The 16,467-nt window shown below is 52.1% G+C and overlaps 1 protein-coding gene across 1 annotated transcript; it reads left to right on the top strand.

Annotated features, from left to right (window-relative positions):
- The first annotated feature begins 400 nt into the window (after positions 1-400).
- Positions 401-9,397, top strand: PROM2 (prominin 2). Its single transcript, XM_010723068.4, has 24 exons — positions 401-2,912; positions 3,092-3,141; positions 3,256-3,458; positions 3,617-3,737; positions 3,876-3,939; positions 4,017-4,106; positions 4,211-4,410; positions 4,485-4,559; positions 4,634-4,697; positions 5,247-5,406; positions 5,663-5,815; positions 6,113-6,236; positions 6,782-6,873; positions 6,961-7,045; positions 7,160-7,306; positions 7,397-7,468; positions 7,542-7,634; positions 7,720-7,773; positions 8,056-8,136; positions 8,274-8,342; positions 8,437-8,526; positions 8,650-8,756; positions 8,854-8,931; positions 9,129-9,397. The coding sequence occupies exons 1-23, from the start codon at positions 2,696-2,698 to the stop codon at positions 8,915-8,917; spliced, it is 2,475 nt and encodes an 824-aa protein (XP_010721370.1). The 5' UTR covers positions 401-2,695; the 3' UTR covers positions 8,918-8,931; positions 9,129-9,397.
- The last annotated feature ends 7,070 nt before the right edge of the window (positions 9,398-16,467 follow it).

The raw sequence follows: 16,467 nt of genomic DNA, 5'->3' as shown, positions 1-16,467 counted from the left end.
CCCATTGTTGCTGGAGGCTCTGATGTGCTGCAGGCAGCACTGGGAGACTCTAGGCAGATTTGGGTTTCACTGAGAGTGCACTTGGGGTCTCTAAGCAGAACTGGGGGCACTGGGAGGTTATTGAGGGGCTACAGACAGCACTGGTGGACTCCAGATGGCACTCAATGGCACGAGGTTTGTACTAAAGGTTCCAGACAGCTCTGGGAGAATGCTAGGAGGACCCTGGGGGCTCTAAACTGTATTGGGGGGCCACTGGAAGAGCCCTGGGGGACAGGCTGTTATGGAGGGGTTGTAGACAGGATTAGGGACCACTGGGGAGCTAGAAAGCCCTGGTGGGAGATCTAAGCAATAGTGGGAGGGATTTAATTTGTGTTACAAGGTTCTAGACAGCCTTGGAGGCACTGAGAAGCTGGAGGCACTGAGAAGCTGTAGGCAGTACTGGGATTGCACTGGGAGCATATTAGGATGTTCTAGATAGAACTAGAGAGCACTGGAAGGGCAATGAGGAGATACTGACAGTACCGGGGGGTGCTGGGGTTGCTCTGGGGGGCTCTAAGCAGTGCTGGTGGTACTGGGATTGTACTATGAAGGTTTAGACAGACCCGAGGGATATCGGGAGAGCACTGGGATGTTATTGAAGGGCTGCGGACAGCACTAGGGGGCACTGGAGAACTTTGGACAGCATTTGGGACGCAGGAAGGGCTCTGCGCAGTGCTGGAAGGGCACTGCTGCCAGGACGGATGTGGGCACCTTTAGGTAGCACCGGGGGCAGGTTGATGAGGGGCTGCAAATGGCGCTGGGGGGGACTCCAAACAATGCTTGGGGGCAATGGATTTGCACTGTGAGGTTCTGTACGACATTGGGAGGCACTGGGGGGTTTTCAGGGACTGCAGACGGCACCAGGGGGCACCGGAGAGCTTTGGACTGCACTTGGGGGGCTCCAGACAGCACTGGGGGGCACTGGGAAGGACCTGGGGACTCTGTGAGGTTATTGAGGGGCTGCAGACGGTGCTGGGGGGCTCTGGGCAGTACTGGGGGTCCATAGGTGACTCCGGGATGGGAAATCTTTTTATTTTTGAACAGGAAATCATCGTGGTAACAGGAAAGTGTTGGTGGTGGGCTTCTGGCCTCCGTTCCTGGGCCACAGGACAGGCTCCAGCCCTAAAACCTTAGAGCCAAAGCTCTGCAGGGCTGACACCTGGAGCAGAAGATGCCCTACAGTGAGCTGGGTAGGCACATGCTGGAGTCCATCCAGACCTTGTGCCCATCTCTGAGGCAGTGCAGTGCAACAAATGCATCAGTGTCCTGGGGGCTGCCACTGCCAGCCCCATCCTTTCCCCTCTAAAAGGCACCTCACCCCCAAAAAAGCCTTTGTTAGGATGCAGAATTTTTGGGATGAAAAATTAGGATGTATTTGGATAGTGAATGATTGTTGAGATAGGAAATTACTGGGATGGGATTTTTTTTTTCCTTCATTTATTCTCATTTCTCTTATGCAGAACTTTACTGGGGAGGCTTCCCATGCCTACCCAATGAATTGGGGCCTGGATGGGAGCAGATAGATGGATGGAGGAAGAATCTGCTCCTGTCCTGCTGTGGGCACCCATGGGAGATGTAGGGAGTGCTGGGAGGAGCCGTTCCCACGGCACAGGGAAGCGGGGGCGGCCAGGGCTGCTTTGCAGTCATATAGACGTATATTGATGCCTTGCATGTAATTGCTCTCCCGACTCCATGCTTTTCTGGTCCTGGGAGTTTTGTCCTGGGACAGGAATCAGCCAAGCCTGTAGGTCCAGGGCAGGATTTTCCAGTCTGGTGCATCTCATTCCCAGGAGGGTTATAAAGGGGGACTGTAAGAAAGAAGGGGACAGATTTTAGCAGGATCTGTTGTCATAGGATCTGGGGAAATGGTTTCTAACTGAAAGAGGAGAAATTTAGGTTGGATATAGGGAAGGAATTTGCAGTGAGGCTGGTGAGGAACTGAAATGTGTTGCCCAGAGGGGTGATGGATGCCCTATCCCTGGAGACATCCACGGTCAGACTGGATGGAGCTCTGAGCACCTGGCTGAACTGTGGGTGTCCCTGTTCATTGCAGGGAGTTGGGCCAGATGGCCTTTAAGGGTCCCTTCCAGCTCAAACCATTCTATGATTCTATGTGGAGCAGTGCTCTATGCCATCTGCTCCAGAAAGTTGCTGTGACCATCCATCCCCTGCTGGGGGAAAAGCACCTTTTTTGAAGGGGGGACCACACTGCTTTGCACTCTGTCCCAAAGGGAAGCTCCCTCCCTTCCTGCCATCCTTGTCACTAGAGCTCAGCTCCTCCTATGGAGCAGGACGTGCCCGTGGGACAGCTGGGGATGAGCCTCGTCCAAGCCCAGCCAAGGGGATGCTGTTTCCAGGGTGAGGAGGGATCTCTGCTGCCTGCAGGGCTGAGCATGGCGAGGGACGCAGCGCTTGCAAAACAGCCCTGGGATGGTTTGGGAAGGTTTGGGCGGCTCATCACCCCGCCTTGCACAGCCTGGCCAAGCCCAGACGCCCCAGGGAGGCCGGGGGAGCAGCCACGCAGCGTCTGGGCTCGGCGGCCAACCTGTCAGGCAGGTTTCCTTGGAGCAGCCAACGAAGCCACCAGGGCCGGGCATGCCCCTCCGTGCGCTCGCAGGCTGACGGGCCGCCCGGCTCTTTCCTCACCGCCGAAGCCATGAGGGCAGCCGGGCTGCTCCTTGCTTGGGTGCTGCTGCGTCCTGCTGGCGCCCAGCAGTGTCACCCCAGCAGCCCTGCTGGTGTCCTCCGCTTCACCGACACCCATGCTGAAATCCGAGTGCCGGCGCTGCACCGCGTGCCCAGCTCTCTTGATCCCCTCTATGGCCTCGTCCGACACTACCTGGACCTCATCCAGCAGAACCCCCTACCCACAGGTGAGTCCCCACCTGGAACGGCAACATTACCACTACCACCACCCCTTGGAGCCTTCTGCAGTACCTGGGAGCAGTTGGTGGGGTTGAAGCTGCTTTGTCCCAAGGAGGGATAGGGGTGCACCAGGTGGGATGTGGGAGCTGTGCTTGAGGCATTCACCATTGCCACGGTTTGTTTGCAGAGCTTCTCAGGGCAGCCCTGAACAACCCCAGCTCAGTGCGGGCATCACAGGTGAGCAGGGGCATGAAGACATGGAAGCCACAGCGGGGGCACCCAACCAAAAATTGGGGATATATAAAAACAAACAGATGGAACACCCCAAAACCGCTCTCTGCCGTCACACAGGTGGTGCAGTACGAGCTGGGCTATGTCATTTGTGCTGCGGTAGCTCTGCTCTTCACCGTGGCTGTGCCAGTGGCAGGGCTGTGCTTCTGCTATTGCCGGAGTCAGCGGCGGTGTGGGGGCCGCCTGCGTGCCCACCGACGTTCCTTGGCCTGCCGGCGCCGCTGCCTCCTTGTCTGCCTCTCCATCACCTCCATCATCATCCTGTGAGCGTCTTGAAGTGCCTCACCCCAAAGGGAGCATGCTGATGGGGATGGGGATGGGGATAGATTTGAGGATCGGGATTGGGATGGGGATGAGAATGAGGATGGAGGTGGGGATGCTCTATGGCACCTTCCCATCACCTCCTGTGTATCCCTGGCAGGACCAGCGCCATCTGTGCCTTGGTCACAAACCAGCGAGTGAAGGAGCAGATGGAGCCGGGGCTCGGTGCTGTGCCGGCCACGCTGCGCACACTGCGGCAGCACATTGCCAACATCCCCCAGGTGGGTGCTGGAGTGACTCTGCTATGCCAGGGCAAAGCAGTTTGGGAAGCAAATGAGATGGATGTGTTTTTAATACAACACAGGGCTTCCTCTGCTCCCTGAGGATGCCCCTGCGCAGCAGCTCCTCTTTCTTTGCAGGGCGTGCAAATGGTGGTGGACCAGTTTGAAGTGCCCCGGCAGCAGATAATCTCTGACCTGGGGGGTAAGCACTGCACAGACCCCCAGTGCACCCCGTTCTGGGATGGAACAAGGGGCTGATGGTCTCATGGTGCCTCGCAGGGGTGAGCCGCAGCGTGGGGCTCTCCATCCACACACAGCTGAAGGCAATGACCTACGCAGCACTGGCAGACCTGCAGGACAGGGCGGGAGGTAATGTTGAGCATGATTAACCCGAGGCTGCTCCCAAAGCCTTGCTTGCAGACAGGGGTGGCCGAGTGGAGCAGCGAGAACTAGCCCTGGGCTTTCTCTTTAAGACCTACAGACCTCGCTGCACCATTTACAGATTCTCAACAAGACGGTCCGAGTGCTGACAGAGGCACGGGCTGAGCTGGAGCCGGCACTGCAGGAGCGACGGCAGCGTGTGGTCGCACTCCTGGACGATCCGCGCTGCACCTCCTGTGCCAGCGTGCTGGGCAGGGCACAGAGCCTGCAGCTGGGCGCTGACTACAGCAAGGTGGGATGGGGTGCTGGTCACCCCCCACCCCTCCGACACTCCCAAGGCTCACGGGATGCTTTTCCCACTCCAAGGTGCCCTCGGTGGAGAAGGTGTTGAAGACTTTGGCTGGTCTGCCCCGAAGTGACTTTGCAGAGATGATTCGGCAGGTGGGTGGGGTGGGGTGGCTCAGCATCCATGGTATCTCCATCTGTGCCACTCACAGTCCCTCTTCTCCTCACAGGGCAATGGTACTTTCAATTCTATCCCAGAGCTGGCTGTGGAGAGGATGGCGCAAGTGATCCAGGGTGAGCAGAACCCCCATGAGGAGGAGGGATGCCCTCCGTGGGGCAAATCCTGATTCAGAGATGGGGTGGGACACAGGGATCCCCTCCAATATAATCTTAGAATCATAGAATCATTAAGGTTGGAAGAGACCTACGATTATCTAGTCCAACCCCAGCATGCCCACTGACCACATCCCTCACAACCACATCTCCATGGCTCTTGAACATCTCCTGGGGTGGTGACTCCACCTCCCTGGGCAGCCTGTGCCAGTGCCCAACCGCCCTTTCTGGGAAGAAATTGTTCCTAATATCCAACCCGAATGTCTGTTAGTGCAAGTTGAGGCAATCATCTCTCATCCTATTGCTGTTACCTGGGAGCAGAGGCCAATCCCGCCTCGCTACAATCTCCTTTCAGGGAGTTGCAGGGAGCCACGAGGTTTCCCCTGAGCCTCTTCTGAACAGTCCCACTTCTCTCAGCTGTTCCCCATAACTTGTGCTCCAGACCTCCACAGCTTTGTTGCCCTTCTCTGGACTCACTCCAGGGTTTCAGTATCTCTCTTCATCTTGCAGAGCTGAGGGAGGAGATGGCCCAAGTGTCAGAGAAGGTGCAGACCATAGCCGATGGCTTCCCCCTCCCTGACTACACCCGGCACGTCAACAAAGCCCTGCTGAAGGCAGAGGACAGGAGTCAGCCTTTCCTCCGGGAGGTGGAGCGCTTCGAGTGGTACAGGTGATCCAAATGGCTGCAGGGGGTGCAAAGGAGGTGGGTGCTGACCCTCTCCGAGCCCCATATGGGTCTGTATCTCAAGGTCATGGCCTGCTGCAACTTAGAATCATAGAATCGTTAAGGTTGGAAAAGACCACTGAGATCATCCAGTCCTACCGTCAGCCCACCCCCACCGTGCCCATAGAATTGCAGAACCATTAAGGCTGGAAAAGCCCACTAAGACCATCAAGTCCAACCATCAACCTGTTACTTCCCCCAGGTGGGTTGCAGGCACGGCGCTGTGCTCCATCGTCCTCCTCATTGTGGCCTGCAATGTGGCTGGGATGGCTCTGGGTGCTTACGGACTGTCCAAGCGGGAGGACCCAAGCGACTACGAGTGCCGAGGAGAAGCCGGTGCCAAGTTTCTCATGATGTAAGCGTTACTCCCAGGGGTCTGTGGCCATCTCACGCCACCCAAAAATACAAAAAAAAAAAAAAAAAAAAAAGGCAAAAGCAAAGGCAGGAAACAGGAGCCAGCTGAACTGAAAGGCTTTTGTAGATACCGCCTGCGCCGGAGGGTTTGGGAGAAGCTGCTCCTCCCTGGGAGCCAGCAGCTCCCGCACCCAGCCGGCGTGCCTGGGCGCAGGAGGGAGCCGCGGGGCCAGGCAGGTCACCGCAAGCCTGCTCAGGTCTGCAAAGCTGCCTTCGGCACCTCCCCTCCTTCTTTCAGCGGCGTGGGCCTGGGTTTCCTGTTCTCCTGGCTCCTCATCCTCATGGTTTTCACCACCTTCTTGGTTGGGGGCAACGTCCAGACGTTGGTTTGCAGGAATTGGGTCAACCAGGAGATTTACAAGGTGGGTGGACATCTGTCCGTCCCTGCCTCCTGTCCCTGAACCCAGTAAGGTTGGAAAAGATCGTCTACTCCAACTGTCAACCTACCACCAATATTGCCCACTAAACCGCGTCCCTCGGTGCCACATCTCCGTGGTTTTGGAACACTTCCAGGGATGGTGACTCCCCCATCTCCCTGGGCAGCCTGTGCCAGTGCCTGAACATCTTTCAGAGAAGTTTTTCCTAATGTCCAACCTGAAAGCCCCATCCTAGACCAAAAAATTAAGATTGCAATCGGATCGCTGGATTTGCAGTGGGAAATTGGCTTTTGCAGTGGTTCATCTCCTTCTCTGACAGTGCTCCCACCTGCATCACTGTCCCCTGGGTGTTTGGAGGTACTGGGATGACTCTGAAATGCTTGTGATTGGCAATGCAATTCATGCAAGTTTAGCTGCAGATGGGATGGGGTGCACCGGAACACATATGTGAGGCAGATCGCCCCCAAAAAAACATGTCTAGGAATGCATGCGTCTCACCCTGCCCCTCTCTTTCTGACTGTTTTGTTCAGTTTATTGACACCCCTGGGAACCTCCCTCCATCCATGAACCTCACCCAGCAGCTCAACCTCAGGAGGGACTCCAACCTTACTGCTGCATACCGGTGGGTGCTGGCAGGAGCCCTCCCCTGCCCCAGATTGGTGGGAGGAGTGCTAATTGGGGTGATACTGACTGCCCCTTCACCTTGCAGGGAGTGCAAGAGTGGCGCGGGGCTGTGGGAGGTGCTGCAGCTGGAGAAGTCCTATGACCTGGATGAGCATCTCAAAAGCCCCAAGGTGAGGGCTGCCTTCAAGCAGAGCCTCTGGAAACAGCGCAGGGATGCAAGAGCTTTACTGGGGTTACGGGGATGGAGGTGCCAGGCCCCGAGCATCCCTATCTCATCCCTGCAGTACACGGCCAACTTCCAAAAACGCCTGGGTGACTTCATGGCACAGCTGGGGGATGTGCGGCTGCTCCGCAGTGAGGGCAGGAACGACCTGGAGACCTTTGCCCGCAGCGGTGTGGATGAGGTGGACTACGGAAGCTTCCAGGAGGAGGTGAGGGGATGCTGGCAGAGACCTGGTTCCCGTGACAGCGGACTTTCCGAGACTGGATTTCAAGCAGCCGATGACTCTGTTTTCCTCTAGATGAAGATCCCTGTGGTGCAGACCAGCCTCCCTGCTCTGGCTCGGAGCCTGGAGCGGCTGCAGAAGATGCAGGTGAGTGGCATGGCAGACAGCAGCAGCTGCCCATGTGCCCAGGGGCTGCCCTCACCCCGCTGTCCCCCTGCAGAGGAATGGCACAGTGGCAGGACGGCTGGCGGCCGAGGCCAAGGCTCTGTGGCAGATGCAGAACTCCACGGTGCAAATTCAGGAGGCGCTGGTGGTGAGTTCACACCTACAAGGCAGCTCGTGTTCCCGTGGAGGGGAGAAAAGGGATTTTGCAGCTTTCTCACCTCCCTGTCCTATAGGTGAAGCTGGGGGAAAGCGTCCGGTTCCTTTCACGCTTGGCACCGCACCTTCAGGTACCAAAAACATACATGGGGCCCTATGTGTACAGCATCCCAAAAGTGAGTCATAGGATGATGGAGACTCAGGAATGATGCCAACCCATGAGCATCAGTCTCATCCCTGGCAGAGATGCCTCACTGTGTTTAATTGAGCCTCTACCCTGCCAGGAGAGTTTTTTTTTCCCTACCCCACAGCAATCAGACCAAATTAGAAATTTCATCCTGGGACACCCATCCCACCAGGCCCAGTGTTGCTGAGTGCCCTGAGGGTTCTCTGTACTTTCTGCTCTTCTCTAGGAGCGAGTGAAGGCCACATTGGCCACCATTGCATCAGTGGAAACCCGATTGCCTGTGCAAGCCCAGCAGATCCTCCGGCAGGTGAGCCAGGAGTGGAAAAATACCCCACAGCCAGAGAAAAAAAACAGTAAAGGAGCTCTGGAATCGAGGAAGGGGCAATTGGAGCCTCAAGTCCTCTTTCCAAGCCCAGCCTCCATGCCACCTTCCTTCCACCCCAGGAGATTGGCTGCTTCACAAGGAAGGAGCTGCGCTACTTTGCACAGTACCTGCACTGGGTCGGACAGACGGTGGGTGCTCACCTTTGTCAGAGTGGAGGCAGCAAACTGCATCCTCCTGAGCTGGGTGGGATTTTAAGCTTGGCCTCCCCACTTCTTGTTCCAGCTGAGGGAGGATGTGGCTTCCTGCCAGCCTCTAGCCACAGCCCTTGACAACGGGAGGGTGATCCTGTGTGATCGCATTGCTGACCCCTGGGTAAGGACCCCACTGCTGCACCCCACGCTGGGACCAGCAACCACAAACCCGAGCCCCTCTGGACCTTTGGTTCTGCCTCTCCTTGCACAGCCCAGCAGGGACCCATGTACTCTCTCCTTGCAGAATGCCTTCTGGTTCAGCCTGGGGTGCTGCACCTTCTTCCTCATCCCCAACATTATCTTTGCCATCAGGCTCACCAAGCATTTCCGCCCCATCCGCAACCGGCTCATGTAAGAAGCAAGCATGGGGTGGGCGAGTTCCAATGCAGAGTGGGCAGATGTGTGCTCCTGCTTGGCTATCTGAGGTTTTCTCCTTCTCTCCCCACAGTTCTACAGGCTCAGAGGAGACCTGTCCCTTCCACATCCCTCGCGTCACGGCGCTGAAGCTCTAGGTCAGGCTCTGCAGGTATGGTGGAGGCTGAGACTTGGGCTGCTTGCTGCACACCCCATGTTTCTGCCTATCAAACTCATATCCAAGCATTGTAGAGCTTCCTCCTCCTCAGCCATCCTTTCTGAGTGTGAGGCACATCCAAATGCTGTAGGGCTCCAGGTCCCTCCAACAACCCGACGTCCACGGGGTCTGCCTATCTTTCTTGACTACAGGGACACCCGTGTCCATGCACTGTAGGGCTCCAGGTCCTTGCAGCATCTCTTCCTCAGTGTCTGAGTACCATCAGGGACCTCCCTGGAGCCTGGCTGACCAGGGACCTCAGGCAGCGTCCCTGCAGCTCCCGCTGACTGCTGGCTCTCCTGCTGCACATGCAGACCCCGCTGCGACGCATGCCTGGCTCCCTCTCGCCCACTGCAGCCCTCCTGCAGCAGCGCCCTGCAATGCTTCTCCACTCCTGGGATGGAGCACATTAAACCTTCCTGAGCCAAACCTACCACTGCCTGCTTATTTTTGTGATTTTGCCAGGAAATGCTCAGGCCTGGGGGCTGCAGCCTCTCATAGGAGCACACCCAGCTCTCAGTCCCCTCCGCTCCAAGGTCACTTTGCAGGAGCTCTCAAAGTCACAAGGATCAGGGCTGGGGGGTGGGCAGGGCCTTCCCCATGCAATGGGGGCAAGGCCACAGATCTTGAGACCCTCAACATCTTTGCTCTTGGGACCCTCAACACCTTGAGTCTTGGCAATACCTTAGGTTTGGGGATCTGGAACGCCTTGGGTCTTAATGCCCTTGACGCCTTGAGACCTGGGATTCTGAACACCTTCGGTCTTGGCACCTTGAACACCTTGGGTCTTGAGATTCTGAACACCTTGGGTCTTGGGACCCTGAACATTTTGGATCATTTGGATCACTAAGGAGACTGATGAAAAAAACTTCCAGCAGGCTGGGGACCAGAAAACCCCCCTTGCTCAAGGCTTGAAAGATGGGATCCAAGCAAGCCCACCTCTTAAACATAATTAGAGGTCAGTCCAGGGAGGAGCAAAAAATGCAGGCTAAGCCTTCTTTTTTTTTCATGGTAAGGGACTCTTTTATGATAGGAACCATCATGTGCTTCGGGTTTGGGTTCAGAAGATGCTTACCTGTAAAGAAATGCAGCCAGAACTTCGATGTCCAATTTATGGCATTGGTGGCTTTGTGGAATCTCTCACCATCCTCAAAGCACTTTGTCCCTATCAGCAAGTTATTTTTAACAAAATCTATCAAGCAGCTGACACATCTGTGCTTTCCAAACGAGTGAGGGTTTCCCTGTGTTTCCCCAGCTGAAATACTCTCTTTTTGATAACAGAGAAATGCCTCATTTTATGCATTATTAAAGGATGATTGCTACCCAAAGCCAGCAACAGCGCATAAAATGCCCACGTTGTGCATTATTTAGGTTATTGCTGCCCAAAGGCAGCTGGTTCTGTGTGCCAGTTACCTGCAGAGGTCAGCATTGCAATGGGTTTTTGAAAAGGGCAAAAGTGCATGGTAACAACTACAGAAATAATTGTTTAACTGACCCGTTGATTAAAGAACAGTACAGGTGTGCCAACAGTGGAGCCTAATTCAATTAGCTCTTCTTCCCAAAGCTATTTCTTAAAGCCTAATCGCAGTACGCGAAGTGCTGCACGGGTGAGTAATGAATAGCAAAGGAATACGGCGCTGTAAATACGTGTGGTCAGCGCTACCATAGCTCTGCTCCCTGCCTGGGAGGCACACGGATTGACAACGTGAGTGGCTGCATCTCTGAGTTAATAATAAATTACCAATGAATATTCCAGAAATTGCCCTAATCCAATTAGGTTCGAGTTTTTCTTTATTTTTATGGGGAAAAAAGGAAATGAGGACAGGCTTGGTTAATGATTCCTCAGCTGAAGCAAGGCCATGGTTTATGAATAACCTCCAGCCCTTTCCTAAATGTTCCCTTGTGATGGTTTAACTATTAATGGTCATCTGTGCACCACCATAGAAGGAGAGAGGAAGAAAATACAATGGCAAGACAAGGAAAGCCTTATAAATTAAGAATAGTTTAATTGGGGGGGGGGGGGGAAAGGGAAGAAAAAAAGAAAAAGAAAAAGAAAAAGAAAAAGAAAAAGAAAAAGAAAAAGAAAAAGAAAAAGAAAGAGAAAAAGAAGAAGAAGAAGAAAAAAGAAAAGAAAGAACTGTGCAGAAGCAAAAGGAGCAAACATTACTCTCTTCCTCCCATGACCAAGCAATACTTGGCCACTTGCTGGGGAGCAGAGCCTCAACACGCATAGCAGTTCTTCGGAGGAGAGCTGCTTTCATGACAAGAGTTTCCCTTCCTTGGGGGAAAGCGACTTCCCCCACTTCTTCAGCTTTTATTGGTGATGCTGTAGGGTGTGGAATGTCCCTTTGATTGGTTTAGGTCAGCTGTCCCAGCCATGATTCCCACGAGCTCTGCCAGCTCCCAGTCCCTTGGAACCAAAGCGTTGGTGCCGTGTCAAGGCTGGCGCGCCTTTCTCTCCACTCAGTTATTTTTATTGATAACATAAAAACTGCAAATGGTGCATTTCCAGCTTCTGAATGCAGTGTTTTTTAATTAAAGTGAATACCTCCTTCATCAGAGTTGGTTTTTTTTCCACCTGGGTTTGTCTTGGCTCAGTGCTCTGCGCATTTATGGGACTTGAACAAACTAGTGCTGATTGAACCGCTCGCCTTCTCGCATCTTCTCTCTGGAAATTCAACTCCTGCAGCTCCTCACCTGCATGCACACCTCCCTCATGCTCTAACAGTGACCCTGAGAAGTGTCTATAATTACTATAATCAATAATTCAATGGCCCGAGGGCAGCGGGAGCCAGGAGCTCTGGCGCCAGCCCAGGTGTGGTCCCCACCAGCAGCTATTTCCAGACATCAATTCCTCTTCCCCATTCCCAGAACTAAGGAGAAAAAAAAAAACAGGAAAAGTGTTTGCAGCCCCTTCTCACACAATCAGCCTATTTCTGGAATTAAAATACCATTGGGGTATTTACTATTGTTGTTTTGTTTCCCTTTCTTTCTCTCTGTTTTTCACAAGACCAACCTGTTTTTCTCCAGAAAATGGCCCCATGACCTTTCCCATCTGCTGCTCTCATCATCCCTGAAAATAGCTCCAAAAGCTGAGACACAAAACTGCAGGACGCCGAGCTGCCACAAAGATCTCCAATCTCTGTTTTCATCCCAGACCCCAAAATGTTCACTTTAAAAATATTTGTTCAGAAGAGTTGCTGTGGTTAAAGAGGGAGCAATAAGACCCCAATGTGCAGCTTGATTTCCTTTAATCCCAGCCGAGGGGTTGGTGTAACTGCATTGAACTGAACATCTTTGATTTATTTCGTGTAGTGGGTGACCCAGGGACTGCTTAGCAGAGTTACCCCAGCTCCCAAACATGCTGAGAACTCACGTCCCAGAGGCTTTGCTGCAGCATAATTCCTTTTTTACGTGACAAGATCCTTGCACCATCGATACCACAAAGATATTTTGAACAGTGCAGATGTTTCTGGGCAGAATACAGCCACAAAAATGCCCTGGGAATTAGAAATTGTGTTGCATTATTAACACTGACTATTGTTTGCTATTTCACAGCTGTGTGTGAGGCTTTACTTGCAAGAAGCCTCATTGTGCTGAGTCTGGCATGGACAATTGACCTGGTCCTTTGGCCAGGTTTATGTTCCTCCATCCTTCCTAGACAGCAGCCCCATGACAAGGCTGCATGGTTCTTGTAATCCAGTCCATAATGGCTCCGTGCAGATTTAACATCGATTTTATTACCCCATTGCCCTTAGCACCATGTCCAGGATCTGGTAAGAGTTTATTGAATCACTTAATGCACAATGTGGGCATTTTATGCGCTGTTGCTGGCTTTGGGTAGCAATCATCCTTTAATAATGCATAAAATGAGGCATTTCTCTGTTATCAAAGAGAGAGTATTTCAGCTGGGGAAACACAGGGAAACCCTCACTCGTTTGGAAAGCACAGATGTGTCAGCTGCTTGATAGATTTTGTTAAAAATAACTTGCTGATAGGGACAAAGTGCTTTGAGGATGGTGAGAGATTCCGCAGCGATGCGGGCGCTTCCTACCACAAAGCCACCAATGCCATAAATTGGAATCAAAGTTCTGGCTGCATTTCTTTACAGGTAAGCATCTTCTGAACCCAAACCCAAAGCACATGATGGTTCCTATCATAAAAGAGTCCCTTACCATGAAAGAAAAGAAGGCTTAGCCTGCATTTTTTGCTCCTCCCTGGTCTAAGAACTGTGGAGATGTGGCTTTGAGGACATGGTCAATGGACAGGGTGGGGTGGGGTTGGATTTGGAGGCTTAGTGGTCTTTCCAACCTTCATGATTCTGTGATTCTATGACTCTTTGATGACACTGGATAGGGATGGTAAAAAAGCTCTGAGTCTCATCTTCTGCTCAGTGCGCCCACCGTAGAAACTCCACATGAGGGGAGACTCTCAGAATCTGAGATTTTTACTTAGAAAAATAATAATAATTGCAGATCTCAGCTGCGTTTGAGCTCTGGCTGAAAAACAGCCAACATCCCCAAGGATAAACCTTTTGGATGATCCCAAGTGCTCCTGGATGGGAGGGAGCACGCAGCCTTTGAGCTGACTGTGCTTTCTGCACCACTCGCATCCCCACTGCTCAGTGCTGAGGTCGCCATGGAGATGCCTATGGGGAGCACTGTGCCCATGACAACAACTCCGTGTGAGCATCTGGAGCATCCTCAGAGCAGCATTCCTCTCCCTGATCCCTTCACTGCACTAAAGCATGGTTATTGGCTCTGACTCTCACACAGGGATGGTAAAGCTTTCCTCCAGCAGTAATTCCCCTGCTAAAATAAAAGGGCAGAGTATGAAATGTAAGGAGCAGATTTGGTGTTTAACATCTCTGAGTATTTGGTCTGTAATATCCTTTTGGTATAGAGTGTCTTCTTGGTACATAACGTCAGCAAGAGCCTCACAAAGAGCCTTTCATTTGTTGCTTTGGAGAAAAAGGAAAGCTTTGTAATAAATCTCAGGTCAACCTCCCAGCTGGAAGATGTGCCAAAATGTGCACATCATGTGGGAAACTCAATGTATTAAAAACCCCAAGGCTGAAAACCTACATCGTTTCCCACCCAAAGGCGTGCATTGCCCAAGCTCTGCCTTTCTTTTCTTTATCTTATTGAGACATTGAGAGGGAAAGGCAGAAAGCAAAATGATGGCCCTGGGAAGGTTTATCTACAGGGAGAGGGGGAAAAGGGGTCAAGGGGATTTGCACATCCATTTGGTGAGCAAAGTGGGTTTAATCATCTCATCCTCCCTGAGCTCTTGAATTACAAACCACAACAAGGGAAGCGAGAGCTGGATTCTGTCCCTGGTGAATAAGCAGAGCAAAAGCTGGACAAAAGCTATGCATGGAAAAGGAAAAAAGTACAGAAAACAAAATATAGATAATGAAAGTTTACAGTTCTTTTTAAAATTTCTCCATCTCCAACACTTTGTCACATCCTGCCCCATCTCAGACACAGCCCCGAGGAATGAGTTGGAGGGTTCAGGGGTTGGAACTAAGGGATCTTTAAGATCCCCTCCAACGTAAGCCATCCTGTGCTTCTAATGAGCCGCCCACTGGAAGGGTGACGGGATGCGACGCTGCTGTACGTCAGCTTTTGGCCAGCCCCTGCAAGCTCTCAGCAGGCAGCTGACGCACATCTGGACTGGAACTGGAATGGTATTCGGATGATTGATGTGAAAACGATGGCAATGAGAGCACCTTCACCGTCTCGGGGTGTGCCCTGATTATTTTTAAGGAGGTGACCTCAGTGCCGTGCTACGTCAGCTGCTCCCATTGCTGAATGCCTTCCAAGGGGATTGCAAGTTAAAAATAAATGGGAGAGGTGAAGGAAAGCCTCCTGGTGAGTCAGAAGCAACCACTCCTGAATGAGAAGGAGAGAGATTCAGTTTTTCCTGCAGGGGAGCCAACAGGGCAGCCCTGCGTTGCTTGGGGAATAAGGTTATGGAAGTTGAATGAAAGCACCGCTGACCAAGTGTTTGTTCCTGCAGCTTTACAGAGCTTTGAAGAAGCCCGAATGCTGGCTGCCCTCGTGTTTTCCAACAAACAAGCGTGTTATTGAGGAAAAAAGAGGACACAATGCGCTCTTTCTGCTAAGAATTATGGCTCTTCCACTCTCTCATGTTCCGGGCACAGCAGTGAATTGTTCACCCCAAAGACACTGATCCCAAGTGTCCGTGGCTGCTATCCAGAGCATGTGTTATTTTTAAATTAAATACCAGAATCCAAAATCCTGGAAGTATCATGACTTACTCATCCCTCAATTTCTCCATGAGTTCACACATCCATTGCTGGCAGCAGTGCACTGCTGGGAGGTCACCAGCCTGCAGTCAGCAATGGTCCCATCTGTAAGGAGCTTACACATGTCCTGCTTGGAATAGCAGTGATACACAGAGCTTGTTACACCCCTAATCAGATTGCATCTTGTCAGTGAGCATTTATAGCTCTTTTAGGATGTCTAATAGTAAACAGAGGGTGTGCTCTCCACGTTCCACTCATTCAACAAACCCACTTACTGAAGGATGGAGCTGTGGCTTGGAAGCACAATAAGAACAATGTCTGACACATTTGCTGCAAAAAGCAGGAAATTTCTTTCAGTGCTGTGCCCCCAGAAGGAGCCTCCTGCCCACAGCATCACTCTAGAACCTGAGCTCCATGCAGAGATTTGCAAGGAAGCATTGCAGGGACCTGCAAAGCAAAGGATACACAAACATGGCCACTGTGGCTGCTGGCATTCCCCTCTTCTTGGGTAGGCATTGATATATTTTCTTTTTTCAGCCTTTGGCTTTATCTGTTTAAATAAAAAGTCCTGGAAACAGCACAAGAGGTGCTTGAGAATTTTGCTTTGCTCGCTTTTCCCCTGTGTTTCATCTCCTGATGTACTGCTGAGCTGTTTGCATCATTACATGATGCCAGATTTAGGCTCCAGGGATGCAAACCCCAGCGTAGCTTTACCTATGTGAGCAACCAAGGCCTGTGCAACATCCCCTAACTGGTCTTAAATTACTTTTAGTATCAGAATGACATTGAAAATGAAGGCTAACTGAGTGGCATCTGTTTCACTGTGGTGCAGATGCCCTGGTGCTTTCCTTCCCTGTACTAACGTTGCCCTACTTACTCACAAATTGCTTTTTCTCTGCTCCCGTCAAGGCAGGAGCCAGCAATCACCGAGATGTCTGTTTCACCAGAAAATCCCAGGGGAGAGCATTTTTAAAGGAAGAAACTTTCAGAAGCACTACCAGAAAATAAAGCAATCTGCAAATGCAAAACCACACTTCATTACTGCTCCATGCCCATTAGGGGATGGCTGTTTGTGCACATTATTGCCATTGGAGAGTTCAGAGTGCATCCTAGTGATTGCTGCCCCAAGCCTGTCAGTGTTTGAGGCATTTGGATAAATGCCCTTAATGATGTGCGTTAATTTTTGGTTAGTCCTGAAGTGGTCAGTTGGACTTGACAAT

This window comes from Meleagris gallopavo, chromosome 24 (assembly GCF_905368555.1).
Source record: "Meleagris gallopavo chromosome 24, MGAL_WU_HG_1.1, whole genome shotgun sequence".
In the NCBI taxonomy this organism is placed as follows: domain Eukaryota; kingdom Metazoa; phylum Chordata; class Aves; order Galliformes; family Phasianidae; genus Meleagris; species Meleagris gallopavo.
This window is presented reverse-complemented; position numbering and strand designations above follow the sequence as displayed.

What these genes read in the sequence shown, in the direction of transcription:
- PROM2 (XM_010723068.4), top strand. Translation starts at nt 2,696, where the DNA reads ATGAGGGCAGCCGGGCTGCTCCTTGCTTGGGTGCTGCTGCGTCCTGCT. An exon ending in GATAATCTCTGACCTGGGGG is followed by an intron (nt 3,940 to 4,016) that starts GTAAGCACTGCA and finishes GGTGCCTCGCAG; the next exon opens with GGGTGAGCCGCAGCGTGGGG. An exon ending in TTGCAGAGATGATTCGGCAG is followed by an intron (nt 4,560 to 4,633) that starts GTGGGTGGGGTG and finishes TTCTCCTCACAG; the next exon opens with GGCAATGGTACTTTCAATTC.